The following is a 26,276-nucleotide window of genomic DNA, read 5'->3' as shown; positions in this document are numbered from 1 at the left end:
GACCTTCTGAGTATCCACAGCATTTCCTGTTTTGGTACAAACATTTCTGAGTCTTGCTGTTGTAGTTTGCTGCACTGTCGGAGTTGTGGGATGGTTGCATCCCACAGTTAGTACTTGGTGTTGTGTAAACTTATTCATTCACGGCAAGCTCTCAGCAGTAAAGATAAACAGAATGGAAAAAAATAGCTTTAAAAAAAAAAAATTTAGGGTATCCAATTCATTTTTTTTCCAATTAAGGGGTAATTTAGCATGGCCAATTCAGCTACCCTGCGGCTGTGGGGGTGAGACCCACGCAGACACAGGGAAAATGTGCAAACTTCACATGGACAGGGACCTGGGGCCGGGATCGAACCAGGGTCCTCGTCGCCATCAGGCAACAGTGCTGACCACTGCACCACCATGCCACCCTGAAAAAGAATAACTTTAAAACCAAATTAATAGAATATTTCTCAATTTTCAGGATCTGCCTAAGGGTTCATTCATGTCAAGCAGGAGTAACCTAAGTAGAAAATCTTCGTAAGTATTTCAATAATTTACTTAATTATCAGCCCGCTTTTTATAGATAAGGCAGGAATGACTTTGTTTCTTGTTGTGGTAATATCACGACCATTATCCCTCCGGGGGATTCTGAATTTCCAGTAGATCCCACCAGTAGCACTGTACATCAACAGTCACTGCTCGCCACTACTTTATACAGCTTAACACCGGACTTCAAAACAGAATAACTATGTGAACTACTTTGAAATGTTTTCAGATGATTAAATACTAGTCACTTAAAAAAATTTCAATATGGAAAAATGGCAGAAAATTGTCCATAACTTACTAGCTACATTTTTAATACAAATAATACCAAAGTATTTTCCACACAATTGTTGGTGATAGGATCATGAATGTAGATATTCTGTTTCCACTAATGCCAGTTTATGAGTATTGCTCCTTTAAGGGATCTTTGTGTACATATCTGTTTCAGCTTTCTCTATTGCTACAACATATCTGGTTTAGCTGGTTTAGCACAGGGCTAAATCGCTGGCTTTGAAAGCAGACCAAGGCAGGCCAGCAGCATGGTTCAATTCCGTACCAGCCTCCCCGAACAGGCGCCGGAATGTGGCGACTAAGGCCTTTTCACAATAACTTCATTTGAAGCCTACCTGTGACAATAAGCGATTTTCATTTCATTTTCATTTTCATTTCATTTCATATCTCCGATCTATAGGCTCCTGGTTTGTTCACATAAGGATCTGTATTGTAAGTGGTAATACTGTTAGTTCCAAACCAACTTTAGTTAGAAATGATGAGCATTTAAAGTAAAATATTTGGTGTTTTATTGGGCAACGGAAGATCTAATTAAGAAGTACTCGTTTGAGTTATGCAATCCCCCCCCCAACTTATCTCTGGAGGCATTCATTCATACTGAAATTTTGCTCCACAGATGCTAGACAGTATTCTGGTATATCATCTGAACTCCTGTTCTTTATATGTAAGCCCAGATAGTGAGATACTGGGGCTGGTAAAATATTGGCGACCCAATATTGTAGCTTCCTAACATACACCCTGCCTGAGATCAAGGAATTCAGCACAGATGAGGCCTTGAATGTGGGTTGTTTTGGTCTCTATGACATTGTACTGCACCAAATAGTTGTACGTATCCTGGGATCCTACAGGAGGAGCTATAAGAAAAGCCAGGGATTAAGAAAGAGCAATTAGCCCACTGATTGTTATCCCCTTAACATACTCATCTACCAATTACATCTAGTTGTCTTTTTTAATAATCATAAGTGGCGCTTCACTGAGAGGGATCAATCATATGTCCTGCAAAAACATGAACAAGGGTTTCAATGGTGGTGGGGATAATGTGGACAATGTTTTGGAAGTTGGGTAAATCTCAGTTAGATGTAGAATAAATCTTCATCCGCTCTGTCCCACAATGTATTTTGAACCAAAACATCAAAGGAGCATCAGTCTAACATTCTGCAGCCACTCTCAGCAAGAGTGGTGGCATCATAGTAATGTCACCAGACTAGTAATCCAGTGGCCCAGCCTAATGGTCTGGTGACATACGTTCAAATCCCACCATAGCAGATAGGGGAATTTAAATTAATTTCATAAAACTGGAATATAAAGCTGGCCTCGGTAATGGTGACCATGAAGCAATTGTTGAAACTGGTGCCCTTACCTGGTCAGGCTTACATGTGATTCCAGGTTTACAACAATGTGGTTGAATCTTAAATGCCCTCTGAAATGGCGAAGCAAGCCACTTCGTTGTATCAAACCTCGACGAAGTCTAGAAGGAATCATAGAATCCCTACAGTGCAGAAGGAGGCCATTTGGCCCATCGAGTCTGCACCGGCCCTTCAAATGAGCACTCTACCCATGTACACTCCCCTGTCCACCCCACCTTATCCCCGTAACCCCATAACCTAACCTGCACATTCCTGGACACGAAGGGGCAATTTGTAATGTAACCTGCAGATCTTTGGATGGTGAGAGGAAACCAGAGCACCCGGAGGAAACTCATGCAGCCTTGGGAAGAACTTACAAACTCGACACAGACAGTGGCCCAAGGTTGGAATTGAACTGGGTCCCTGGCGCTCTGAGGCAGCAGTGCTTCCACTGTGCCACCATGCTGCCCTAATGAAACTGGATGGCCCACCTTGCATTGACCTAGGCACAGGTAACGACAATGCCAAATTCAGCCTTGTCAACTCTACAAAGTCCTTCGTATTAACATCTGGGGGCTTGTGCCAAAATTGGGGAGCTGTCCCACAGTGAAGCAACTCATCATACTCACCAAATCATACTTTACAATGTCCCAGATATCACGATCACCAGGTATGCAAATGTCCTGTTCAACTGGCAGGATAGACTGGGCAGAGGTGGTGGCACTGTGGCATGCAGTTGGGAGGGAGTTACCCTGGGAGTCTTCAACATTTGACCCTGAACTCCCATGGCATCAGGTCAAACATGGGTAAGGTAATCTCCTGATATTGCAACCTACCACCCTGCAGCACTCCTTCATGTTGAACACCTCTTGCAAGAAGCACTGGAGGCGGCAAGGGCACAGTATATACTCCAGTTGGGGGACGTCACTTCCGTCATCAGGAATAGCTCGGTAGCACCTTTACTGACTGAGCCTGCCAAGTCCTCAGGGCATTGCTGCTATACTGGGTCTGTGACAGGTAGTGAGGGATCCAACAAGAAGGAAAAACCTACTTCATCTCATCCTCACCAATCTACCTGTCACAGATGCATCTGTCCAGAACAGAATTGGTAGGGTTGACCAGCGCACAGTCCTTGTGGCCATGCAGTCCCATCTTCAGATTGAGGATACCCTCACCATGTTGTATGGCACTGCAACAATGCCAAAGGGGATTGAAGCAGATGTAGCAACTCAAAACCGGCCATCCATGAGATGCTGTGGGTCATCAACTGCAGCAGAAATATATTCAACCACATGGTCTGGCATATACTCCACTCTACCATTACCGTCAAGCTGGGGAATCAATCCTGGTTCAATGCAGAATGCAGGAGGGCATGCCAGGAGCAACACTGGACATACCTAAAAACGAGGTTTCACTCTGGTGAAGTTACAACATAGCACGACTTGTGTGCCAAACTGTGGAAGTAGCATGCGACAGACCAGGCTAAGCAATCCCACAAAGAGCAGATTAGATCAAAGCTTTGCAGTCTTACCATATCTGGTGGTGAACAATTAACCAACTAACAGGAGGAGGAGGCTCCACAAATATAATCATCCTCAATGAAGTGGGAGCCCAGCACATCAGTGCAAATGACGAGGCTGAAGCCAGAAGTGCCCGAGTAGGTGATCCATCTTTGCCTCTTCCTGAGGTCCCCAGTGTCAAAGATGTCAGTCTTCTGAAATCATGGGGATCCTGAAGGAATTTGGCCGGTGTGGTGTTGGGTGTTCTGACACACAGATGAGCCAACACAGTTGCATATGGTACAACACTTCTTTATTTAAACTCACTATTTACAACTTGGTCTTTGCACTCTGCACGTGGGGGGCTCCCTGCTTGTGGTGTTTCATCAGCTCTTTCTGTTCCCTTCTCCCCAGACCTACTGACCTCCAGGTGTCGTGCTCGTGCTTTTTATGTGGTTGGTGTTCTTGTCTGTGATTGGTTGTGGTGTTGTGTACTCTGATTTGCCTGTTAGTGTGTCCATCATGATGTGTGTGTTTGAATATCATGACATCCCCCCTTTTTACAAAGATATGTGCCTACGTGGTAATAAATACGATCGTGACGTGAGTGCATCTAAGAGTGTGTGTGTGTCGTGTGCAGCATGTGTCTATGACGGAACTATGTACATGGGGCGATGTCGAGTGCGTCACATGAATCCAGTTGTACCATAACATAACAGAAATGCGAACGAGAGAAGAAGAAAAAAAAATTTGATCAGTTGCCCAGTCAGACGACATCTGGAACGATAAACAACAACAGGTTATCATGTAAAATTGTCCAACTTATTAAGCATATGAACTGTATTATAAGTCCATTCTAATGGGTTTGCGACGAATTCGGGTTGACCGCCTTAAGGGTGGATCAAGAACCACCGGCTGCTGTGCAGGCATGGCCATGGGTGGCGATGGAAAGGGCGTGATGTGCGGCAGCTCCACAAAGTCATCCTCGGAAGCCTGTTGAGGATCTGGCGTGTTGTGTGGCTGTGAGCGTGGAAGTCGGCGAAGGGCGCGCCGATTGCGGCGACGCACGGAACCATCCGGCATGCGAACCAGGAACGAGCGGGGAGCCACTTGTCGGAGGACTTCGGCCGGTGCTGACCAGCCACCATACGGTTGATGGACGCGTACTTTGTCTCCGGAGGACAGGGGGGGCAGGTCCGTCGCTCGTGTGTCGTACCGCCCTTTCTGGCGATCACGCTGCAGTTGCATGTTCCGAAGAACCGCCTCATGGTCTGTTGTCGGTGCCAGGACGGAAGGTACCGTCGTCCTGAGGGAGCGACCCATTAGTAGCTGCGCTGGCGAGAGGCCCGTGGATAACGGGGCCGATCGATAGGCCAGCAAGGCAAGGTTAAAGTCCGATCCGGCATCAGCCGCCTTGCACAGGAGCCGCTTTGCGATGTGGACACCCTTTTCAGCCTTCCCGTTCGATTGTGGATGCAGAGGGCTGGATGTCACATGAGTGAAACCATATGCTGCGGCAAAGGACGACCATTCACGGCTGGCAAAACAAGGTCCATTGTCTGACATGACAGTCCTTGGAATGCCATGGCGAGCAAACGTTTCCTTGCAGGCCCCAATGACTGCGGACGACGTCAGATCATGGAGAGGCATGACTTCCGGGTAGTTTGAGAAGTAGTCTATAATAACAATGTAATCTCTGCCGAGCGCGTGAAATAGGTCAACACCCACCTTCGCCCAGGGGGACGTCACCATCTCGTGTGGTAGAAGTGTTTCCGGAGGTTGCGCTGGCTGAAACCTCTGACAGGTTGTGCAGTTGAGCACCATGTTGGCTATGTCTTCATTAATACCCGGCCAATATACCGCCTCCCGGGCCCTTCGTCTGCATTTTTCGACGCCCAAGTGGCCTTCGTGTAGTTGACGAAGAATCATCTGGCGCACACTGTGTGGAATGACGATCCTATGCGATTTCATAAGGACCCCGTCTATATTGGTGAGATCATCTCGCACATTATAAAACTGGGGGCACTGCCCTTTTAGCCACCCTTCCGTCATGTGGCGCATCACTCGCTGCAGCAGAGGGTCAGTCGCCGTCTCTGCGCGTATGTGGGCCAGACTAGGATCATCAGCTGGCATATTTGCTGCTGTCAGAGTCACGTGTGCCTCAATTTGACGCACGAACCCCTCTGCATCTGGTGGTGTGCTCACTGCTCGGGAAAGAGTGTCCGCCACGATGAGTTCCTTCCCCGGAGTGTAGATCAGTTCAAAATCGTACCTCCTGAGTTTGAGTAAGATGCGCTGGAGGCGAGGAGTCATGTCGTTCAGGTCTTTGTTAATGATGTTGACCAGGGGGCGGTGGTCAGTTTCGACCGTGAATCGTGGCAGGCCATACACATAGTCGTGGAACTTGTCCAGTCCAGTTAACAAGCCCAGGCATTCTTTTTCGATTTGCGCGTAGCGCTGTTCGGTAGGGGTCATGGCTCGTGAGGCATACGCAACCGGGGCCCATGATGACGTGCTGTCTTTTTGGAGGAGTACCGCTCCAATACCAGATTGGCTGGCGTCTGTTGAGATCTTTGTAGGGCGAGTCGTGTCAAAGAAGGCCAGCACTGGTGCCGTGACCAGTTTGTGCTTGAGCTCCTCCCATTCCCGCTGATGCGACTGGTGCCAGTTGAATTCCGTCGATTTTTTTACGAGATGGCGCATGTTTGTTGTATGAGAAGCCAGGTTGGGAATGAACTTCCCAAGGAAGTTGACCATGCCGAGGAATCTTAAGACAGCCTTCTTGTCAGCCGGTCGTGGCATGGCTGTGATGGCGCTAACCTTGTCTGCATCGGGACGGACCCCGGACCTTGAGATGTGGTCCCCGAGGAATTTCAGCTCCGTCTGGCCGAAAGCACACTTCGCACGGTTGAGACGCAGGCCATTTTGCCGTATGCGGGTGAAGACACGTCGCAGACGATGCATGTGTTCCTGCGGAGTGGTGGACCAAATGATGATATCGTCCACATATACACGTACCCCTTCGATGCCTTCCATCATCTGTTCCATAATGCGGTGGAATACTTCAGATGCCGAAATGATGCCGAATGGCATCCGGTTGTAGCAGAATCTGCCAAAAGGGGTGTTGAATGTGCATAGTCTTCGGCTGGCCGGGTCCAGTTTGATCTGCCAGAATCCTTTGGACGCATCCAATTTAGTGAATATGTTGGCTCGCGCCATCTCGCTGGTGAGGTCTTCTCGTTTCGGGATGGGATAGTGTTCCCGCATGATGTTGTTGTTCAGATCTTTTGGATCTATACATATACGGAGCTCGCCAGAGGGCTTCTTTACACAGACCATGGAGCTGACCCATGGCGTGGGCTCCGTGACCTTGGATAGGACCCCTTGGTCCTGAAGAATCTGCAGTTGTGCCTTGAGGCGGTCTTTGAGAGGCGCAGGAACCCTGCGAGGTGCGTGAACGACAGGGATGGCGTCCGGTCTGAGTCGAATCTTGTACGTGTGTGGCAATGTCCCCATGCCTTCAAAAACCTCCTGGTTGTGAGCGAGGAGGGAATGGAGATTCGCGTGGAACTCAGCATCCGGGAAGTCGGATATCTCATCTGGAGAGAGAGACATGATGCGCTGTACCAGGTGAAGGACCTTACACGCTTGTGCGCCCAGTAACGAGTCCTTTGATGAGCCCACAACTTCGAAGGGGAGTGTGGCCGTGTACCTCTTGTGAGTCACCTGTAGCTGGCAAGATCCTATGGACGGGATAACGTTCCCGTTATAGTCAACCATCTTAAGCCGGGATGGTGTGATGGGTGGTTTGACCTTCATGGCCTGGACTGCAGAGTAAGCAATCAGGTTGGCGGATGCGCCGGTGTCCAGACGGAAGGCGACGCGCGATCGGTTGACCGTCAGGGTGGCACACCACTCATCGTCTGGATTGATGGCATTGACCTTGTTGACATCAATGACGGCAACTCGGAAGTCATCCTGGTCATCTGCATCACTTAATTGGAAGTCTTGATGCGTGGGCTGGACGGTCCTGACTCGTGTGCGAGGTTGTCGAGGATGCGCCGGATCCATGGGTTGAGCCGCACGACAGCGGGCTGCGTAGTGGCCTATCATGGCACATCTGTTGCACTGTCGGTATTTTGCAGGACATTGCCCTTTTAAGTGTAGACCTCCACAATTTCTGCACGTCATGACGTCACGGCGTTCGTTGCGCCACTGCGCATGCGCAGTGCGATCTTGCGGTGGGCGCGCCTGCGCAGTGCGTCCCTCGTTGTGGCCGTTATTTTTGGCGCGCACCTGCGCGGGAGACCGCGAAAAGCGCGGGAAGCGGCCGCTGTCGTCCGGGCCGTGGGGCGGGAAGAAATCGACGGCCTGGATGCGTTCAACGTCGTGGGCGGCCTGGCTTGCCGATTCGACGGCTGGGGACCCCCTCCGTGCCAACTCGGACGCCTGAAATCGGGCAAAACGGCAGGTAGCATTTTCATGGAGGACACAGGCTTCCACAGCAGACGCTAAGGTGAGGCTCTTTATTTTAAGAAGCTGCTGGCGTAGGCCACTAGAGGCAACGCCAAAAACAATCTGGTCCCTGATCATGGACTCTGTAGTGGTGCCGTAACCGCAGGACTGCGCTAGAATCCGGAGGTGCGTCAAAAAGGGTTGAAAAAGCTCCTCCTTACCTTGCAGGCGTTGCTGAAAGATGTATCTTTCAAAAGTTTCGTTTACTTCAGTTTGAAAGTGCTGGTCCAGTTTGAGGATGACCGTGTCATATTTGGCCTGGTTTTCGCCTTCTTCGAACACCAGTGAATTAAAGACATCGTTCGGGTGGGGGCCTGCGTAGAAGAGGAGCATTGCAATCTTCGAATCATCCGAGGCATTCTGTTTTTCGGTGGCACGGATGTACAGGTCAAATCGCTGCCTGTAGAGCTTCCAGTTGGTGCCTAGGTTCCCCGTGACTTGCATCGGCTGCGGTTTGCCGGTGTGGTCCATGTCCAGAATGGCAGGTTAGTAGGCAGGTATCGATCCACTCCTGTACCATGTGGTGTTGGGTGTTCTGACACACAGATGAGCCAACACAGTTGCATATGGTACAACACTTCTTTATTTAAACTCACTATTTACAACTTGGTCTTTGCACTCTGCACGTGGGGGGCTCCCTGCTTGTGGTGTTTCATCAGCTCTTTCTGTTCCCTTCTCCCCAGACCTACTGACCTCCAGGTGTCGTGCTCGTGCTTTTTATGTGGTTGGTGTTCTTGTCTGTGATTGGTTGTGGTGTTGTGTACTCTGATTTGCCTGTTAGTGTGTCCATCATGATGTGTGTGTTTGAATATCATGACAGCCGGTTCTCGGGGGTACAAACTGAACATGGCAAAGAGTGAGTTGTTTGTAGTCCAGGCGAGGGGCCAGGAGGGTAGGTTGAGGGGGCTGCCGTTCAGGCTAGTAGGGGACAGCTTTAGTGATTTAGGGATACGGTGGCGCGGGACTGGGGCCGTCTGCACAAGTTGAACTATTCTTGGTTGGTGGAGCAAATGAGGGCTGAGTTTCGGAGGTGGGATGCGCTCCCACTGACACTAGCGGGGAGAGTGCAGATGGTTAAAATGACAATCGTCCCGAGATTCCTGTTCGTCTTCCAGTGTCTCCCCATTTTCATTCCGCGGTGTTTTTTCAAGAAGGTCAATAAAATGATTATGGGATTCGTGTGGGTGGGGAAGTCCCCGCGGGTGTGGAGATTGATGCATGAGAGGAACTGAAGGGAAGGGGACGCTGGCGCTGCCAAACTTTAGTAACTATTACTGGGTGGCCAACATAGCTATGATAAGGAAGTAGATGGGGGATGCGGGGTCGGTTTGGGGGCGAATGGAGGCCGCTTCGTGCAAGAGCACCAGTTTGGCAGCCCTGGTCACGGTGCCCCTGCCGCTTCCGCCGGCACAGTACTCAACCAGCCCTATAGTGGTGGCGACTTTGGGGATCTGGGGCCAATGGAGAAGGCACGTGGGGGGAGTGGGAGCATCGGTTTGGTCCCCGATTTGCGATAATCACCGGTTTGCCCCGGGAAATATGGACGGTGGGTTCCGAGCATGGCGGAGGGCTGGGATTGAGAGGATGGGGGATTTGTTCTTGGAAGGGAGCTTCCCGAGCATGAGGGTGTTAGAGGAGAAATTTGGGCTGGCGAGAGGGAATGAGTTCAGGTACTTGCAGGTGCGGGACTTTCTACGCAGACAGATTCCATCCTTCCCACGCCTGCCACTTAGGGGGATCCAGGACAGGGTAGTGTCCAGTGGATGGGTGGGGGAGGGGAGGGTCTCGGATCTATATAAGGAACTTATGGGAGCAGAGGAGACACAGACCGAGGAGCTGAGGCATAAGTGGGAAGAGGAGCTCGCGGGTGAGATGGAAGAGGGCTTATGGGCGGAGGCATTGAGTCGGGTAAACACGACCGCAACATGCGCCAGGCTCAGCCTGATTCAATTCAAGGCCGTCCACCGGGCCCACATGACAGTGGCCCGGATGAGCAAATTTTTTGGAGTGGGGGACAGGTGCGCCAGATGTTCGGGAGGGCCGGTGAACCATGTCCACATGTTTTGGGCATGCCCAAAACTCTGGGTACTGTCAGGGGTTCGCGGATGTTATGTCCCATGTACTGAAAACAGGGGTGGTGAAGAGTCCAGAGGTGGCTATTTTGGGGGTTTCGGAGGACACGGGAGTCCAGGAGGAGAGAGAGGCCGACGTTTTGGCCTTTGCTTCCCTGGTAGCCTGGCGACAAATTCTGTTGGCATGGAGGGACTCAAAACCTCCGAAGTCGGAGGCCTGGCTATCGGATATGGCGAGCTTTCTAGGTCTGGAGAAAATTAAGTTCGCTTTGAGAGGGTCACTGTCAGGGTTCACCCGGAGGTGGCAACCATTTATTGACTTCTTGACGGAAAATTAATCATCAGCAGGAGGGGGAGTTAGGGTAACGTAGATTAGGCTGGTCCTTGTAGGAGGGGAGCTGGTTGTCTTGCACTATAATGATTGTTTTTTGCACACTGTTTTATATTGTTGTTGTTTATTGTGCCAAAATGTCTTAATAAAATTGTTTATCAAAAAAAAAGATGTCAGCCTTCCAGCCAATTCCATTCACTCATGTGAAGAAACAGTTGAAGGCATTGCCTTTGGGCCCCAATCATACTTTGGCAATAGTACTGAATGAAGACTTGTGCTTCAGAATTTGCTGCATCAGCTGTTCCAGCACAGTTATAACATTGCAACATTGGCATCTACCTGGCACTGTTAGAAATTGCCCATGTATGTTCAGACCACAAAAAGCAGGACAAATCCAACCCAGCCAAATACCACCCCATCAGTCTACTCTTGACCAATAGCAAAGTGATGGAGGGGTTTTTGGACCATGCTGTCAAGTGGCACTTAACCAGCAAGAATCTACTCACTGATGCTCAGTTCATGGAGGTCTTCTGGTGCAGTGGGCCATCTCTTAGCCAAAAACTCTGGGTTCCAGTCCCATCCCAGGACTTGATGGCCAAGGAAGGTGCATTCATAATGCAGTCAAACAGGTTGAGTGTCAACCTGCAAATCTTTCCAAACACGGCAATGGCAGGCGGTGAGAGCAGGAGAGACGTTTGGTCAGCCACCCTTGATATGGAGTGGTGCCCTTTAAGCTAGAAGCCCCTTACTAGCTTTGGGAATTACTAGCTATGGAAACAGATGAAAGTCTGCCTTAGTGCACCACCAGGTGCGCGGCGAGAATTGGAATGGATGCTCAATTTGGGTTCCACCAGGGCTGCTCAGATCCTGACTTCAAGCATGGACAAAAGAGCTGAGGTGAGGTGAGAATGGCTCCCCTTTACATTAAGAAAGCATTTGATGAGTGGCATCAAGGAGCCCTAACACCATTGAAGTCAAGGGAATCGGTAGGGGGAAACTCTGCTGGTTGGAATCATACCTGGCACAAAGGAAGATGGTTGAGGTTGTTGGAGATCAATCATCTCAGTCCCAGGTCATTGTGACATGAGTTCCTCAATATACTGTCTAGACCCACCCAGCTTTAGCTGCTTCATCAAGTGGTAAGAAGTATAAGTGGGGATGTTTGCAAATAATTGCACAATGTTCAGCACCATTTGTGACTCCTTAGAATTGAAGCAGTCCGTGTCCATATGCAAAATGTCCTGGACAATATTAAAGCTTAGACTGATAAAGGGATAGTAACATTCTCACCAGACAAGTGGCAGGCAATGACCATTTCCAACAAGAGAAAATGAAACCACCTCCCTTTGACAATGAGTGGCATTAACTTCACGGAATCCCCCATTATCAACATGCTGGGGGTTGACTAAATACTGAACTGGACCACTCATATAAATGCTGTGGCTACAAGAGCAGGTCAGAGACTGGGAATTCTGCAAAGGGTAACTTCCCAAAGCCTGTCCACCATATACAAGGCACAAATCAGGAGTGTGATGGAATATGCTCCACTTGCCTGGGTGAGTGTAGCTCCAACAACACTCAAGACGCCCACCACCATCCAGGAACAAAGCAGCTGGCTTGATTGACACCCCTTCCACCACCTTAAACATTCACTCCCTCCACCACCAACACACAGTGGCAACAGTGTGCACCATTTAAAAGATGCATTGCTGCAATTCACCCAGGCACGATACCAACCCCAGATCTCTACTACCTAGAAGGACAAGGGCAGCAGATTCATGGGAAAGCCTCCAGCTGCAAGCTCCCTTTCAAGACACACACCACCCTGACTTGGAACTATATCACCATTCCTTCCCTGTTGCTGGGACAAATTTCTGGATCTCACTTCCTAACTGCACTGTAGGTATACCTACGTCAGATGAAATGCATAGCTCAAGAAGGTGGCTCACCATTACGTTCTCAAGGGCAATTAGGGAAGGGCATTAAATGCTGGCCTAGCCAGCGATGCCTGCATCCTGTGAATGAATAAATTTTAAAAACTGCTGATTGAATGGCAATTTTATGCTGTACCCCAGTAGTTAGATCAAGACTGTCAAAACTGGGGGTGGGATTAACTCAGCCCGGGGCCGGGCCGGAGAATTCCCCCAACCGGCACGAATCGCGCCATGCCACCCTGACACTGGCACGCGATTCTCCACAGAGCGTGGAAGGGTCCGGGAGCGACCTGTGGGTGTGGGGGGGGGGGGGGGCCCGACCCCGGGGGGGAGCCTCCGATGTGGCCTGGCCCGCGATCGAGGCCCACCAATTGGCGGGCCGGCCTCTCTGGCTGGCAGCCTCCTTTCTTCTGTGCCGGCCCCTGTAGTCCTGCGCCATTTTGCGTCAGGACCGGCGCGTTGAAGGAAACCACTGCGCATGCGCACATTGGCGCCGGTGCCACTGCGCATGCGCGGATCCCGCGGCGGCCATTTGACACCGGGATCAGCAGCTGGAATGGCGTGAACCGCTCCAGTGCCGTGCTGGCCCCTATTGTTGATCCTGTGGCCGTGTTGACGCCGTCGAGAAACGCGACGGCGTTTCCGACGGCGTCAACACTTAGCCTCAGGATCACTGAACCCTGCCCTGGATTTCACAACATCACCTAACCATAGTTCCAAAGGACCATAGGTATCTCTCTTCGTTAGAAAGAGAATTTTGGCAACTTGTAGCTTGAGGGTGCCACTCCACATGCACGAGGCAAGGCAAAGAGGCAAAGTCTCCATGAAATACCACACCCGGGATGGGGATTGAACCTGCGCCCGTTGGCATCATTTCCATCAGATTCTAGCCATCTACCAAGTGAGCTAACAGACATCCAGATTTCAAATAAGCTCCTTACAAAAAGAGGAAATTTAGGTCTGATCAATATTTAAAATCCATGTCTAGAACTATGTGTCAGCTTAAATGTTGCTTCTAACCTCTAGAATCTGTGGCTCACTATGTCAACTGTTGTTCAGTTAGTAACTTGCTTGATTCTGAATCACCAAGTTTCAGTTCAAGCTCCATGGCTTGAACACAAAAATCAAGGCTGACAGTTGTGCGGTACGGAGTTACTCGCTGTCTTTCAGGTAGGGATGTTGAACTAAGGTCTCAACTATCTCCATTCTTTGGGTGGATGTAAAAGATTCCATGGCATCATTTCAAAAGAAGAGCAGGGGAGTTATTCCTGGCATCCTGGTCAATATTTATCCTAAATGATTTGAAGTAGTACTCCTTCTCTGTGGCTGATGAAATCAAAATATTGTGATGTTGGGGGTCTCTGCTGCCTGATAGACAGCCGGTGAGAGACCTACAGTGCATCTTTACAGGAAGGCCTGCTGAACCACCTGCCACTCAGGCAATGCCAAGGTCACCGGCAGGACTTTCCCTAGAATCAAGACCCTTGAAGGCGGATGTTCAGCATGGCGAGAGCTGCCGGCCATTCAGAGGCCAGCAGATCTTGAGCTCAGCAGTACCACTGAGGAGGCCACTGCTACTTCTGGAAGGACATCCTCCTGAATTCCAGGATTGTGGAAGACCCAGGCTAGGCAAGTAATCGGGGCAGAGGGGTTTCACATTGTGGGGGCTAGGGGAGAGAGGGGTCAGTGGAGTTGGAAGGAAGGGCATGGGGATGGCACTTAGTTCCCCACTGATGTGTTAGGCAGGTTGGTTCGATGTGGACTGCACTCGATGCCGGGAAGTTAGAAACAGATGTCTAACACAGGAGAAGATACAACGTGACAGAATTTGTAGGACTGTGCAAAATCAGACCATTCTTGGCTGTAAAAGCATGGACCATTGTCGCTCATTACCGTGAGCGGTATCTCGGGCCTGGCGAACGTTTCTTTGCAGGCTTTGATGACAGTCTTCGACGTGAGGTTGGACAGTTTCATCACTTCTGGGTAACTGGAGAAGTAGTCGACCAGGAGTACGTAGTCACACCCCTTGGCGTGAAAAAGGTCTACACCTACTTTGGACCAAGGAGAGGTCATGATCTCGTGCTGTTGCAGTGTTTCCTTGGGTTGAGCCGGTTGAAACTTCTGACAGGTGGGGCAGTTGAGGACCGTGTTGGCAATATCCTGGATAATGCCCGGCCAGTAAACCGCCTCCCGAGCTCTGCGTCTGCATTTCTCGACTCCAAGGTGACCCTCATGGAGTTGACCCAGCACCATCGCCTGCATGCTTTGAGGAATAACGATCCTGTCGAGTTTCAGAAGGATTCCCTCCACAACCGTCAGCTCGTCTTTAAACATTAAAGAATTGGGGAAATTGTCCCTTCTGCCAGCCATGGGTAAGGTGCTGCATCACACGCTGCAGTAAAGGATCCTTGGCCGTTTCCTCACGAATTTGGACCACCCGTTCGTCAGAGGCTGGGTGGTCGGTGGCACCCAATTGCACTTGCGCTTCTATGAGGCAGATGAAGTCACCTTGTTCACACAGTGTGGTGATGGACCGGGATAGGGCATCTGCAATGATCAGCTCTTTGCCTGGCGTGTAGACAAGTTCGAAGTCATAGCGGCGGAGTCGAAGAAGAATTCACTGTAACCGAGGTATCATGTCATTTAAATCCTTCTGGATTATGTGGACTAGAGGCCTGTGGTCCGTTTCCACCGTGAATTTCGGCAGGCCGTAAACGTAGTCATGAAACTTGACTATTCCTGTCAGAGACCCAAACACTCCTTTTCGATCTGGGCATACCGTGGCTCAGTGGGTGTCATGTCCCTGGAGGCATATGCCACTGGAGCCCAGGACGAGGAGTCATCTCGCTGGAGGAACACCGCCCCAATGCCGTCCTGGTTTGCAGCAGTTGATATCTTGGGTTCCTTGGTTGGGTCGAAGAACGTTAGAACTGGGGCTGTGGTGAGCTTTGCCTTCAGCTAATGCCATTCCTCTTCATGTGTGGGCAGCCACTGAAATTCCGTTGACTTCTTGACGAGATGGCAGAGGGCCGTGGTGTGGGATGCCATATTGGGAATTAATTTCCCGAGAAAGTTGACCATCCCGAGGAAGCGGAGGACTGTCTTCTTGTCCTCTGGGGTCTTCATGGCGTTGATCGCCAAGACCTTGTTGGCGTCTGGCCGCACACCCTGCCGTGAGATGTGGTCGCCTAGAAACTTTATATCAGATTGACCAAATGAGCACTTGGCCCTGTTGAGCTGGAGACCATGTTCATGAATTCGCTGGAAGACCTGCTTGAGGCGAGCAATGTGTTCCTGGGGCGTTGTGGACCAGATGATCACGTCGTCCACGTATACTCGTACCCCCTCGTTGCCCTCCATCATCTGCTCCAGGATGCGATGAAACACTTCGGAGGCAGATATGATACCGAAAGGCAAGCAGTTGGAACAGTAGCGGCCGAACGGGGTGTTGAACGTGCACAGCTTGCGACTGGCGCGTCCAGCTGTATTTGCCAAAAACCCCGGGATGCGTCAGCTTAGTGAAGAGTTTGGAATGAGCCATCTCACTGGTTAATTCGTCACGCTTTGGGATCGGATAGTGCTCCCGCATGATGTTGCGGTTTAGATCCTTGGGATCAATGCAAATGCGGAGCTCCCCTGTTGGCTTCTTTGCGCAGACCATGGAGCTGATCCAGTCTGTTGGCTCCGTGACCTTCGAGATGATGCCCTGGTCTTGGAGGTCCTGTGGTTGCTTTTTCAGATGATCCTTGAGGGGCACCGGCACCCGGCGTGGTGCATGGATTACAGGGGTGGCGTTCAACTTGAGCAGTATTTTGTATCGGTACGGGAGCGTGCCCATTCCATCGAATACACTGTGGTACTGCGTGATAATGTCGTCTGTGTCGGCTTGCAAATTTCCATCAGGCGAGGCTGTCGCCGGTGATGATGACATGGTGTGGACTCACTGAACCAGGTTCAGGAGCTTGCAGGCTCGAGCACCGAGCAGGGACGCTCTGTCAGGCCTGACGATTTCAAATCGTAATGTTGCCTTGATTGCCTTGTTGGATAACCCTAGTCGACACGAGTCACTGGCAGCTATGGCATTGCCATTGTAGTCAAGGAGCTGGCAGGCCGGTGGAAGAATTCTTGGTCGGGCCCGTATGGTGTCGAGGTCGGATTGTGAGATGAGGTTCGCAGACGGGTCGGTGTCCAGTTTAAATCGGATGCGAGCCTTGTTAACTGTGAGGACAGCACACCATTCGTTGTCGGGATCCGCACTGAGGATCGAGAGGCGTTGCACAGGTGTGGTGGAGGCCAGCTCATGTGTGGTTATGATGCCCACCCGATATGGAGACTTAAGGCAGTCAGCATCAGAGTCCGTTGGGCTGTCGGGATCAGAATTTGGCATGCCTTGTTGTATTGAGCGGATACTTCTGCGCCGCAGCTGGGATCGCTGGCTGCTGAGCGGTGGAGCGGATCTGCAGAGGGCTGCGTAGTGGCCAAGCTTGCCACACTGGAGACATCGGCGTCCTCTTGCCGGACATTGCCGCTTTAAATGGGGGGAGCCACAATTCGGACACGTCATGACGCTGACGTCAGCGCGATCCGTGCGCCATCGCGCATGCGCAGTGCGGTCGGCTGACGTACGCACTTGCGCAGTCGGGTTTTCGGTCTCGTCGTCCACTCGGTTGTGGCGCGCATGCGCAGGGATCCGAGAAAAGCACGCAAAACGGCCACTCTCCTCGATGCTCAGGCCCTGCATCTGTGCAATGACCTGCACCCTTTCTGCCTCGTGGGAGGCCAGCTTTGCAGTTTCTGCCGCCCTGATGTGGGAGTAACGATTCTTGGCATGTTTATGGACAACGCACATCTCGATAGCGACAGAGAGGGTCAACTGTTTGATTTTAAGGAGCTGCTGCCGCAGGGAGTCGGAATGGACCCCGAAAACGATCTGATCCCGGATCATGGAATCAGCTGTCGAGTCATAGTTACGTGACTGCGTTAGGATGCGGAGATGGGTCAAGAAGGACTGAAATGGTTCATTCTTACCCTGAAGCCTCTGCTGGAAGATGTACCGTTCAAAGCTCTCATTCACTTTAATGTCGCAGTGGCTGTCGAACTTCAGCAGGACTGTGGACTCGATGTGGACTACACTCGATGCAGGGAAGTTAGAAACAAACGTCTAACATAGGAGAAGATCCAACACTGTTTTATTCAACGATAGAACTGATATACATATTCAGCTGTGGGTCGACACTATACTGATCTGACTAGTGACCTTGTAGTAGCCTGACCAGACTTACTAGTTACCGCATGGTGTTTGTGCTTGCTAGCTCGTGGACTCTGACTGTCTCAGTATCTGGGTCCCGAGAGAGTGGGAAACCTAGTGCCCTCTGGCTTTATAGTGGTAGTGTCCTGTCTGGTGATCGGCTGTGCTGTGTTGTATGCTTACTGGTCATCCTATGTGTCAATCACTGCCTGTCTGCATCTCATTATATACATGAGTGGATATTATGAGGCCCACCTTTCCAATGTCCACTTCCTTGATCAGGCACTGATTGCCTTTGATGGAGGGACGCTCCTTCCTGAGGTAACAAGAAATCTGCACAGGTTCACTTGCCATGCACGTAGCAGTCCCACCTGCAGATGGGTTAATCCCAGCGGTGGTGGGATGAGACTCATAAGTGGCCATTAATTAGTTACTTAAGGGTCTCAATTGGCAGCAGGTTAACCATGGGCCTTCCTGCCCAGAATTGAATACTTTTGGAATCAGAAAGGCAGTGAGGTTCAAATACACCACCATCCCACTTAATTAAATGACTTTCCCTCCTCCAAACTCACCACCAGTGAAATCAAAAGATTCTACATACCCCAGGGCTGTTAATCAAAAAGTGCTGAATGTTTGGAATAATAAACGGGTAAAGACATTGAGATTAAAAATTGAACCACGTGCCTTGATGGAGAGTTAATGTGGTGGAGACATAGAATTATGGGATAGAAGTTTGGGTCATGGCTGAACTGGATGCCAAAGTGATGCTCCATTTAATTCAGTCTGAGTGAGCAGCCAGTTATGGGGAGGAGCTGAGAAATGTTATTGGAAGCCAAAAAAGTTGTTGAAATAACATGAAGTATCTACAACTTATTTTTGAAAAACATTTTATTGAAGGCATTTTCAATATAAACATAACCAGGAAATACGCAAGTCAACCACGGCAACAGGAAACAAACTCCTTCCTCACTGCACCATCAAACAAACACCACCCACTCACCCCACTGCCACCCCGGCACCCGAAGTATCTACAACTTGACATTAGATGAACAGCGTGACAACACAGGCATAGCCACGGCATCAAGACTGGCGGCTGAGGAACCGAGCTGGGTATTATCAGCCATGATCTTATTAAGTGGTGGATTAGGCTTGAGGGGCCATATGGTCTACAGCTATCTTATGTCCTTATGTTCTTATCAGTATGTATGGATACCAATTCCATGTCAATGGGTGATAGAGTTGAGGGTAATATATAAATAAAGAATAAGATGATCCATGGGGCATGATCCATGGGGTACGCCTGAAGTTACACTGGGCTAAGTAAGAGTGAAACAAATGAGGCCGTTCCAGGAAGAGTGAATCAGTATGAAGAAACAGTGTGGTGGTTGATCATTTTAAATGATGCAGAGAGGGCAAGGAAATCAGAGATGCATGCATCAATCATTGTTCCACACAGGCAATCATGTTCAGAATAATCATGGGTAGAATTTGTGAGGATTAGAGTGATACTGTGAAATGGAGTAAAGGTAAACAATGTAATATCTGCATGCACACCGTTAAGGGAAATAAACCACTGCGAGTCACCTGCTGTACAAATCCCAAACATTGCAGGTGCGCACTGTTATAGAAGCACTGTTTTCTTTTGTATAAGTCACTGGCTTTTGCTGTGTTCCTTGTTTACACAACACATTTGATTTGTTGCACTGTTTAGCTGATAATATTGTATCTTTAATCTCAGTGCTCTGCAGCTCGACAATGACTGGAGATGGCTACAGCAAATTTGTATTGAAATGTTTGTCAGAACAGATTGCAGGGCAAACCTTTTCTTGATGTGATCATTCAGATAGTCAACTACAAATAATGTTTAATTACAAGCTAAACTGCAGAGTGAGCAGGATCTATCACAAGCTAAGTTATATCAGATCAGACGGATCATCAATTATTTCAGTTGATTTTGGCAAGGAATGGTCTATGAATTTATTTTCTGATAGAAACTGGTGGTACATAGGCATAGTCTGGGAGTTGAAAGGGTTGGTTGAACGTCAGACTGTTCACCTGCTATTATGATGGTTTTACAGCACAGGAAGAAGTTATTTGACTATTATGCCTGTGCTAGCCCTGTGAAAGAGCCATCCTGTGAGTTCCACGCCACTACTCTTGCTTCATAGCTGTGCAAGCTGTTCTTTTTAAGGAGAGATAGTTCTCTTTTGAGTGTCACCACATTCACTATCCTTTTGGGCAGTGCCCTTTTCTGGCTATGATCGTCCTAAATTGTTAGCCTGCATCAGCGTGAAATTACAATGGGACATTCCGATGCTGCCCACCATGGTGAATTTGGAATCACACCAGAATCTGTTGTGAAACCACTAATGGGAAGCAGATGAAGGCTTAACTGGAATCTCCCTCCCCCCCACACCCGATTCTCCATGACGCCAGAGGAAAAACATACGGTGTAGAACGCACCTGGAGCAACACGGTGTGAAAAAGCCGGAAGTTACTTGAAGAAGTTCTGGGGCTACCTCTGGAGTTCAGAATGGACACTACCAGTGATTTTGGAACACACAGCAGTGGCTGGGGGGAGTGTCCATCAGGTGCATCTTCCAGTTTCAGAGGCTTAATGGAAGTCCATCTTCCAGCCTCAGTGTGTTCCTGGAGATTCATCTTTTTTAGGAGCTTCATCTTCTTTCTTCAGGAGGTTTATATTCTTTTTTCAGTGGCGGGTCAGTGATGTCGGGCACCTTTTAAATATGGCTATCAGGTTTGGCCTGCCATGGAAGATGGTGCAACACCCCCATATACATAATGAATTATGCTGTGGTCGGAAGATATGGCATGGTTTTCCATTGGCCTGTGCAGCAGGAAACACTCCCCATTCCTGGCCCCACCAAGGACTTAGTCCTGAATGGGAGAATTCCGCCCTTTGTTTATTCACAGATTAAACCCCAGGGAATGGGCCCAACTTCATATACAGACGCGAAGCACACAATATGAAGATAGGAAAGAGGAGATCTCACAAATTGAAGGAAAAACACTTTGCATGCGGATATCAATTCACGTGATTACCAGTGTCCAGAACATCAGAGTCCCAAGAGGGTTCCTTCATGGAGGAGTTACAGTTCAGCCAGCTGAAGCAGGGGGCGGGATTCTCTCACCCCGGGGCCGGGCCGGAGAATCGCTGGGACGGGCACAAATCGCACCACGCCGCCACAACGCCGGTCCGCCGATTCTCCAGAGAGCAGGGAATTGCCGTCATTGGCGCCGGCGTGGTCGGTGCGGCGCTGGTTGGGGTCCGCTCTACGGGGCCCCCCACCCCCAGCGATTCTCCGCCCCGGATGGCCCTAGCGGCCACGCAAGAAAAGCCATGTCCCGCCGGCGTCGTTCACACCTGCTCTTACTCGGCGGGACCTCGGCGTGGATACATCCGTGGGCGGCCTGGGGGGGGGGGGGAGGGGGGGTGTGGGGGGAGGGGCCTCCGCTGTGGCCTGGCCTGAGATTGGGGCCTACCGATCATTGGGTCGATCCTCTTTTGTTCTGCTCTGGCCCCTGTAGCCCTACGCCATGTTGCGTCGGGGCCGGTGCGGAGAAGGGAGCCACTGCGTATGTGCAGACCCACGATGCCCATCTGATGCCGGGGATCGGCAGCTGGAGCGGCGTGGGTCACTCCAGTGCCGTGCTGGCACCCTGCAGGGGCCAGAATCGCTGCTCCTGAGGCCATGTTGACGCTGTTGGGAAACGCGACGGCATTTACAATGGGTCAACACTTAGCCTCAGGATCAGAGAATTCCGCCGACGCTGTTTCAGAATTCTTTTAATGTTGATCGTGGTGCAGTGCAATGAGGTTGGTAAACTGAGATATTGGTCGGAGAATCGCCGTGGGGAATCCCGCCACACCACTTTGACGCCGAGCCGTCGATTCTCCGGCGACGGGAGAATCGGCGGCAATCGCGCCACGCAGTCACCGCGGCGCCTATCGGAGGCCGTTGAAAGCAGCCCCCATGGCAATTTTGCATGCTCGACGGGCTGAGCGCCCGCCGAGTTCCGCCGACGTCGTTTGCGTTTGGTCCCACCCGGCAAGACCTTGACATTCTGGCTGCAGGGGCCGCCCTGGTGGAGGTCCGGCGGGACCCGACTCCGGGGGGGCCTCCACAGTTCCAGGCCCGCTATCGGGGGCAACCGATCGGCTGTGCGCTAATTCCGGGGGGGGCTACGTTCCTCCGCGCAGGGCTCCGCCATGTTGCCCGCGGGCCGGCGTGGAAACGGCCATGGCATGCATGTGTGGACCCGCGCAGGCCGTAGCGCCGGCTTTTGGTGCTGGAGCAGCGTACAACACTCTGGCGCCATTCTAGTCCCCGAGGAAGGAGTGAATGACTGGACCTGGAGGCCCGTTGACACCAGCGTCGCTTGTGCCGGTTTTGATGCCGGCGTCAACACTTGGCTGGGATTTGGGAGAATCCCAGCCATTGTCTGCTCAATAGGAAATGGCAGGAATGCTCCAGAGAAATAGGCTCAGATTTGATGCAGACTATTGGTCCACCTGGAGTCCTGCTTTGGCATTTGCAGGCTAGAGTTTAAACAGCAGTCTCAGCTGTGAGTTGGAAAAGTAATATTAAAACTTTCCAAAGGCCAGAAGTTTACGCCATGTGACATTGCCCTTTAATGAGTCAGTTGCAAGCTAACAAGCAATTTCTATTCCTCTGTCAAAGTCTCTTTTTCACTTTTGGAGATAAACGGTGGCTTTTTGTATCTGTGCAGGTATAATGGGCGGGATTCTCCCTTCTGATGGCAGTGTTGACGCCGTCGTAACAACAAGAGAGCTTTACGGCGGCGTCATCGGACCGCTAGGTGTAGCGATCCTCTGCAGTACATGGGGCCAGCATGGCACTGGAGCGACTCAGGCAGCTCCAGCTGCCGATACTGGCGTCAAACGGGCGCCGCGGGTCTGCGCATGCGCGCTGCGGCCGGCACAAACTCGCGCATGCGCGCTAGCTTCCTTCTCCGTGCCGGCCCCGATGCAACATGGCATCGGGTTACAGGGGCCGGCACGGAGTAAAAGAGGCCCCCACCAGGAGAGGCCGGCCCGCTGATCAGTAGGCCCCGATTGCGGGCCAGACCACGGTGGAGGCACCCCCTGGGGTCAGATCCTCCCTCCCCCACTCCAGGCCCTGCAGGATGGACGGCGAGGTCCTGCCGGGTAAGACCTCATGTGAATGGCGGTGGCGGGACTCGGGCTATCTTGGCGGCCACGCGACCCATCCCGCACGGAGAATCGCTGGGGGAGGGGGCATGTAGAGCGGCCCCCGACCAGCACCGTGCCGACCGCCCGGCGCCAATGGCACCGATTCTCCGGTCACCGGAGAATCAGCGGACCGGTGTGGGGACGACATCGCGTGAATCGCGCCCGGCCCGGCGATTCTCCGACCCGGCCCCGGGGTCAGAGAATCCCGCCCCCAGAGTTTTGATGGCTTCCCTTTGTTATTGGATCAGGCTGGGCAGACAAGTTGCGGTCCCTGGTTTTGATGATTGTAATGTGTATTCCCAATGAGAAGTGCAAGATCCCACAAGGATGAGAGTTGAGCTTTTGTCCTGTAACTGCTGTTGTAAATTTCCAGAAACTGTAGCAAACTTGTGAATCATATGATCTGTAGCAGTCATATTTTGTTTCAGTAGGGCCCTCATGTTAAATAAGCAACAATGTACGGTTTGATTTATCAGTCTATGGTCCATTTCATATCGTTGGTGCATAACACTGGGCTTTCTCATCCTGGAGTTAATTGGAATAGAGGCAGGGTCCCCACCTGACCCTCCTCCTAAATGCACCCCCCCCCTCCCGTTCCACAACCACCAAATTCGCCATTGGAGCGAGGGGGGCAGAAGAGTGGGAGCAGCTTGGTGGGATCTCCAGACTCTGCTACTTTCAGTATCTCATGGTCTGATGTTACTTGCAAGATGTCCCTTTGCAATGCTACTTGATGGTGAGACAATACTCAGTAAATAGGACTATAGGCATCTATCTCCCTTAGCAAGAGACAATTGATTTATCTAGCTCAAGGGCCCCTACTCAGCAAATGTAGGGGAAGATGAGGACGCAGGACTCCATGGAGTACTACAGCCAGTATGGGGATTGAATACACACCAATCGTTCTGCATCACATTCTAGCCATCCAACCAACTGAGGTTTTTGACTCTGATATACTCAAAGACATTCTAAAAGCACTTAGCTTATCGACCACAAAGAGCTCTAAAACGATTTCCACATATGAGGAACACAGTAGTGTGACGACTGGAGGATTTTAGGAATATTGGCTTCTAACTATTGGGACAAGTTAAGAGTAAAAAGCCTGGGAGTATAGTATGTTAGGCTGCAATGGTCATGTTTTGAAAAAGGAGTAACAGCTGAATGTTTCTTTTCTTGTTGTTTAATGGGAAATTGTATAGTTGTGTTAAGGAGCAATTGGCTGGGGAGGTGGTGGCATAGTGGTATTGTCACTGGACTAGTAATCCAGAGAGCTAGAGTACTCTGGGGTCCCAGGTTCAAATTCCACCACTGCAGATGGTGAAGTTTGAATTCAATAACAATCTGGAATTAAAAGTCTGGTGATGACCATGAAACCACTGTCGATTGTAACAGTTCTTTAGCGAAGCAAATCTGCCTTCCTTACCTGGTCTGGCCTACATGTGACTCCAGACCCACAGCAATGTGGTTGACTCTTAACTGCCCCTCAAGGGCAATTAGGGATGGGCAATAAATGCTGGCACAGCCTGCGATGCCCACGTCCCATGAACAAATGAAAAAAAGTTATTCTTTCCGGGGTTAAGTCAAAAGTTTAATATTGTATTCATAATAAAGTTTTGTTTTAGAAATACCAAGGCCCTATTTTTTCATGCAATCACTCCTGGAGCGAATCATTCTGTCCGCATAATCCTGAAATAAACTAAAATATTGGCGTTTCGGTACAGCATCCTAGCCACTCTTGGTGTCTGGTCTGGGATCGTAATAATAGACATGTAAGTAGTTGATGTACTTCCAGTATTTCAGTGTGTAATGATGTGTTATTACTTCCACCCTTTCCAGGTCCAATTCATGTGTTATTGATGGTAAGTAGGCTTTGACCGAAACGTTTGAAATGTTTAAATGTCTATGTACTTAAAGTGAATCTCACTTATCTAATTTTTATACTAAAAATTGAGGATAGTGGTTTATCATTTAATATTTTACTGAAAATTACGGGAAATTCAGTGTTAAATTGGAAAATAATTTCTTCTGAAAACAAGGCCCACGTGGGACTGTGCGGCAGACTGTCTCTACTCTGTCTGATTACGAGACAGTGCCTTCCACTGCAAATTGGAAAATAGCCACTTCCACTCCCCTAAATTGAATGAGAAAACTATTTGAATCCACAACATGTTGCCCTCTCTTAGAAACATAGAAACGTAGAAAATAGGAGCAGGAGTGGGCCATTCGGCACTTTGTGCCTGCTATGCCATTCATTATGAGCTTTTTGCCCAAGACTCCTTCTTGAAAACACAGGGCGGGAATCTCCGTTTCAGAGACTAACTGCTGATGCCGGGACAAAATCGATGGATACGACAGCAAAATCGGTGGTAGTCCCGGCGCAATTCCGGAACCGGTAATAGGCTAGCACCGGCACCACATGGAATATGAGTGATTCCAATGAAAAATGATGTCCGATTCATTGGAGTCGGGATTGCCACTTGCGATGCTGACAAGCGGCAGCCGCATATTAGCACTCTGCCCCCCCCACGCATACTCATTCCAGCCAACAAGGTGAAACTGGTTGCGCTGGATCAGGCTCATCCCGTTGATGGGTCGGCTGGGGCCAGAGGATACCTAGCGGGGTGGCCTGGGGCGACACCCATACGGCCCGAGGCACTAAGTTCACAGTGGGCATTCAGTGGCGTGTGCAGCCACATGGCTGCCTTGCAGGCTGCGGCAATGTTGTTCGGTGACCATCAACCCCACACCTCCTGGCTGCCCCCCGATACTTACCCCGGCACTAGCAGAAATCCCCAAGCCAGTGGCACAACTGTCAGCACACTATAGCGATGTTGGACACATTTCATATCCCCTCTCTCTCCCGCAGCAGCCATGGCGCCTTTTTCCTGATTTTTAAAAACACACCTGAAACTCGCCGTCGGTAATTTATCCTGGCGAAGGTGGAGCATTGCAGGAGCCCTGGAGAATGCCGGGTCAGGCCCGGTAATGATATGCCAACAGCGTTTATTGTACGAGCGGAGTGGAACGCATTGATGCCATGGTCCAGGCACCTGAGCATGCCATTCTGTCGAGTGCCCGGCACCGGCCACTATTTTTGCCTCATGCGATTCTTCTCCCAATCGCGTTTCCCGATTCCAGTGTTGGCTGACTGAGAATCCCGCCGATATTGTTTTGGCCTCAACTACTTTCTGTGATAGTGAATTCCACAGGCTCACCATTCTCTGGTGAGCCTGATCTACCTTGCACCCTCCGATCGTGATCCTTAGTTCTGGACTCCCCCAC

The 26,276-nt window shown here is 50.4% G+C and overlaps 1 protein-coding gene across 3 annotated transcripts in view; it reads left to right on the top strand.

The window, feature by feature from the left end:
• The window catches only part of LOC140429507 (transient receptor potential cation channel subfamily M member 6-like), a 426,501-nt gene that overhangs the window by 355,175 nt on the left and 45,050 nt on the right, over positions 1 to 26,276 (top strand). For all 3 annotated transcript variants that reach the window (XM_072516596.1, XM_072516595.1, XM_072516594.1), the window contains exons 30-31: positions 461 to 516; positions 24,831 to 24,853. In XM_072516596.1, coding sequence (XP_072372697.1) covers positions 461 to 516; positions 24,831 to 24,853 — 79 coding nt within the window. The remainder of the gene's footprint in view (positions 1 to 460; positions 517 to 24,830; positions 24,854 to 26,276) is intronic.

The sequence above is a fragment of the Scyliorhinus torazame genome, chromosome 9 (assembly GCF_047496885.1).
Source record: "Scyliorhinus torazame isolate Kashiwa2021f chromosome 9, sScyTor2.1, whole genome shotgun sequence".
Taxonomy (NCBI): Eukaryota; Metazoa; Chordata; class Chondrichthyes; order Carcharhiniformes; family Scyliorhinidae; genus Scyliorhinus; species Scyliorhinus torazame.
Note: the sequence above shows the minus strand (reverse complement) of the source record. Positions and strands in the feature narration are given on the sequence as shown.